At 43.0% G+C, this 4,729-nt stretch overlaps 1 protein-coding gene across 1 annotated transcript in view; it reads right to left on the bottom strand.

The window, feature by feature from the left end:
* The window catches only part of MMP19 (matrix metallopeptidase 19), a 10,278-nt gene extending 6,657 nt beyond the window's left edge, over window positions 1-3,621 (bottom strand). The window contains exons 1-4 of the mRNA XM_027855134.1: window positions 3,363-3,621; window positions 2,859-2,947; window positions 958-1,088; window positions 536-751 (exon numbers count right to left, since the gene is read on the bottom strand). Of these exons, the coding sequence (XP_027710935.1) occupies window positions 536-751; window positions 958-1,088; window positions 2,859-2,947; window positions 3,363-3,452 (526 nt within the window). The 5' untranslated portion in view covers window positions 3,453-3,621. The remainder of the gene's footprint in view (window positions 1-535; window positions 752-957; window positions 1,089-2,858; window positions 2,948-3,362) is intronic.
* Window positions 3,622-4,729: the final 1,108 nt, after the last annotated feature.

Below are 4,729 nucleotides of genomic sequence, written 5' to 3'. Positions count from 1 at the left end.
AGAGAGAGAGAGAGAGAGAGAGAGAGAGAGAGAGAGAGAGAGAGAGAATGAATTTATTAAGCACCTCTATGTGCCAGGTACTGCAATAAGCTGTGAAGGGTAATGTCACAAAAACCCAGAGAAGAAAGGATGGTCATCAGTGTCCAATGCAGCAGACAGAATGAGAAGAATAAGGACCAGGGGGAAAAAGATCATCAGATGTGGTAAATAAAATATTATTGGTAACTATAGAGAAAATAGTTTCTGATGAGGTCACAGACCAAATTGCGAAGGATTGAGGAGTGAGAGGAGAGAAAGTAGAGGCAAAGAATGTAGACATAGTAGCACATAGCTCTAGGACAATAGCTTAGAGGGGATGGCAGGTCCTAGTGAAGGTTTTTTAAGGGTAGGACAGACTTGGGCATGTTGAAGACAGAGAAAGAACTAGTAGATAAGAAGAGACTGAAGAATAAAAAGAGAGAAGAGGGAGGGTGATGATCAAGTTTGCAATCTGCTGAAGATGAGAGAGGACAAGATCAAGGGCACGAGGGCTTACCAGGTCCATCAAAACTTTGTGAGCAATGGGAGTTGTGTCGGCCATGGAAGGAGAGACGGATATCTGCCCAGCCTGCCCGAACCTCTCGAAAGCTCAGGGAGGCCACCCTGCTCCAGTATCTGAAGGCAGTATGGAGGGCTGTCCTGGCAGTGTGGATTGGGAGGGTGGATGGCCAATTCAAGATACGGAACGTTAGATGCCTCTTCCGCCAGCGACCTGGGGAGGTGAGATATGTATCAGAAATCAAACTTTCTAACCAATCCAAACAGGGATGGAAAGAAAGAAGTCCATGCCCTGATCTCCTCTCAGTGTCAATTCGTAACCACTTTAGGCTAAGTGGTCAGTCCATCTTTCCCCATCCCTGTTCCTTTCAGTGTTCTACACTCTACCTTCCACATTCCCTTCCTAACTTCAACCCTCACCTAGAAGTGAATATTTTGGGGTCTTCTGGTTGAAGGGATCTTCCAGGCCACAGCGGGGTTTCCCCATTCGTTCCCTTGTTCGCAAATCCAACTGCCCAGAGATTGGCAGCTCTGAAGCTTCTTGGAAGGACCTGGAATAAAAAAAAAAAAAGGAAACCCATTGGGGTAAGGAGAATGATATGGTTGACACTATTATGCTCTTTGCTGCCTGAGATATTGTTTGTTACCCAATACAGACAGTCTGAGGATCATTGAAACTATTTTTTTTTCTCTAGTCCATGTAGTTGGGGGTGAGGAAGAGGTTCTTTTCTGTGTCCTTAAAAAAAGGATATGTTCAGTCTCCTTTCATATTCTCCATTTCCAGCTCTCTCTGACTTTGGTAAAATTCTCCCTTAGGTCTAAACTTTTTTTTTCTCTAAAGCTACAGCCCCTTCACCTTGTTCCCCTCCTCTAAACTATCCCTCCTCTAAAGACTCTCCCATGAGAGTTGCCAGCCACGGGCAACATTCTCTTTTAACGTCCTCTTCTGGATCGTGCTCTTCATCCTCAGATCTCTGCTCATCCTCTTCCTCCTCACCCTCACTCCCAAAACTGAATTCAGACCAAAGCCTAACTGGAACCAGGGAGAAGATGAGGAACTGGGGAATTGAAGGTCATTGAATAGTCAGCACAGTGAGATTTAAAAGAGCTGGATGGCAGGCAGAGGAAATCGATTCCAATCTTGACCGAGCTGCTTTCGCAGATAACCCTAGAGCATGTTCTCTGCACTTTAAAAATGAGGAAGGAGGCTGAGCTGGAGAGGCTCTCTGATACATTCTCTGATACTCTGGAGGGAATTCTTGTTCAGGGTGTGGGTTGGACTGGATCTCCTCTCAAGGCTCTTTCTACTCTTTGATTCTGTGGATTAGCCAATGAGTAAATATATTTTGGCAAAAACGAGGTGAAAATGGATGGACTCAGGCGCTGCTAAACCCAGAATGGAATCAAAGGAAGAGATGGAATTGCATTCAGGAAACTGAAACACCTTTAAAAATCTCAAGCTGTTCCCTCGTGCTCTCTCTCTCTCTGTCTCTCTCTTGTCTCTGTCTCTCTCTCCCTCCCTATCTCTATCATCTATTCTTATCATTTATTATCTATCATCTATGTATCTATGATCTATATATCTGTGTATCTCTCTCTCTCTCTCTCTCTCTCTCTCACACACACACACACACATACCTTTCTTTTGGCAGCTAGGTAGCACACAGTGGATAGAGCACTGAGCCTGGAGTCAGGAAGACCAGAATTCAAATCTGGTCTCAGACACTTACTATCTTTTGTTACTTAACTTTACCTCAGTTTCCTCAACTGTAAAATGGGGATAATAATCACATCTACCTCACAAAGTTGTGAAGATCAAATAAGATAATATTTATAAAATGCTTAGGACATCGGCTCTTAATAAATACTTGTTCCAAAAATAAATAAATAAAAATTTTAAAAAAGAGGGGCAGCTAGGTGGTGCAGTAGATAGAGGTCCCGCCTGGGAGTCGGGAGGACCTGAGGTCAAATCCGACCTCAGACACCTGACATTTACTAATTGTGTGACGCTGGGCAAGTCACTTAACACCAATTGCCTCACCAAAAAGCAAAAAACAAAAAATAAATACTTGTTCCCCTCCCCTTCCCCTATCTATGTATCTATCTATCATTTATCTACATACATATGTATGTAGGTATATATACACACCCATTTATACACATAGATGTGTGTATATATATACATATACATATACATATATATTCATACATATGTTTAACACTAATATTCTTCTTCAATGCTCTATAGCTGAGAATCATGGTATGCTATTTTGGTCCCTCCCCTCCCCCCCGCCCAGGTGTGTGCATTCTTGACCTCTTACCTTACTGCTTCTGTCACCTCTTCTGGTCCAAAACTATCTGTCATTCTCTCCAGAGGCTTTTGCAGGTATCCATACTTTATTAGGTAATCCTAAGAAGGATAGCAATAAGGAATGGACCTGCAATTTTATTGGTGTAGGGAACTCCCAGTTAAGGAAAATCCTTCTACCAATGCTGGTTAGCATCTCCACTGCAATTTATGGGACAAGGGCTCAGGCATCTTCTGACTGATCAAACAAAATCCATAGAGGCGGGAGAAGGAGGGACAGAGAAAACTAGACTGCTGAGGGGTAAAGGAAGGAAAGAAGAGAAGAGCAGGACAAGATGAGTGAGAGGACAGAATAGAGGGAAGAGGGAAGATTAGAAAGAAAGATTAGATTAGAAAGGAAGCAAGAAAGAGACAGCAAAGGGGAAATGCCTGGCAAGAGGGTAGCCAGCTATCCCACCCTGCTATCTACCCTCTCTGCAAACCCAGAGTGTTTCCCCTAACATTAACTAATACTCACCAGAGCCTCCTCCTGATTCATGGGTTTCACGGACTTCCCTGCCACCATTATAGGAAGGAGACATCCCAGCCAGAGCAGTTCCCACTTCATGATCCTATCACAAACTGAGAACACCAAATCCAGAGAGAGTGTCTACTGCAGCTGAAATCCTTAAAGAACAGGCTGAATGTGGGGCTGAGAGACCTCCCAGGTCCTAGACTTTCAGTCCCTAGATTTTGCCTCTAGTCCCTCTTTATAATATTTTAGCTGAGGCTATGGAGGGAGGGAAGGGGCAGTAGAGGGAGGTGACTCAGTCTAGAAAGGAGATATGTTGCAACTATTCCTTTTAACCCCTGCGCTACTGGGCGGAAAAAGCCCTTCTCCATGGACCTCCTGCGTCTATATAGCCTAGAAAGAGAAAGCCAAACACCTGAATGTAAGCTGATCATGAACAGATTGCTCTGATGGTGATAATCTGGGAAGTGCCTGAATTGGTCATCCCGGGATAGGCAACTGCAGGAAAAGGGCTAGACCTGTTTGGAGTTGAAAGTCATTCTTAGACCCCTAACCCTAGCTCCAACCTAGCTTTGCTATACATCACCATGAAGATTATTTAACCTTTTATCATTAATGGAATTTTCTATCTCTCCCTGGTACTGTAAGAGGAGAAATATCTAAAGGCACAGTGTAGCTGAAGTGTTTGATTTCAGGAAATTTGTAGTGTGTGGGAGAGTCACTGCCTCACTCTCTAGTGTTACATCTTCTACTAACTAGCTGGGACCCAGTTTAGGTTAGTGTGGCAAAAATGTCCCTGAACTTGGAGCCAGGGAAAAATGGGCTTGAATCCTGAGGCTGCCACTTGCCAGCTATGAGACTACTGGCAAACTATTTACCCTCTCAGAGCTTCAGAGTGCTTATCTTTAAAGCAGGAGTGACAATACCTCTCTTGATTGTTTTAAGGATTAAATGAGATAATACACATAGAGTGCTTTGTAAACCTTAAAATCACTATAAAATGTCAACTATTCTATCTCCTGATCTTTAGGTGGCGGTGAGGGATGGGTAAAGGATAAATAAAAGGTATTGGGAAGAATATGGTATACACACGTGAACAGTCACTCAGGCAAACATTTATTAAGCACCAAATATGTGCCAGGCATTGTGCTAAGTGCTGAGGATATAAACAGAGTCAAAAGATAGTCTTTGATTTCAAGAAGTTCACAGTCTAATTGGGGAGACAGCATACAAACAAATGACAAGTAAGATAAATGTAGGATAAACTGGAGATAACAGAGAGAAGGCATTAGGGAAGTTTATAAAGAAATAGATTCTAAGTGCTAAGTGAATGGGATAAACATAATAAACTATGGTGAGCTCAGAGAAGAGAG

The sequence above is a fragment of the Vombatus ursinus genome, unplaced genomic scaffold, assembly GCF_900497805.2.
Source record: "Vombatus ursinus unplaced genomic scaffold, bare-nosed wombat genome assembly UNPS02010769.1, whole genome shotgun sequence".
Lineage (NCBI taxonomy): Eukaryota > Metazoa > Chordata > Mammalia > Diprotodontia > Vombatidae > Vombatus > Vombatus ursinus.
This window is presented reverse-complemented; position numbering and strand designations above follow the sequence as displayed.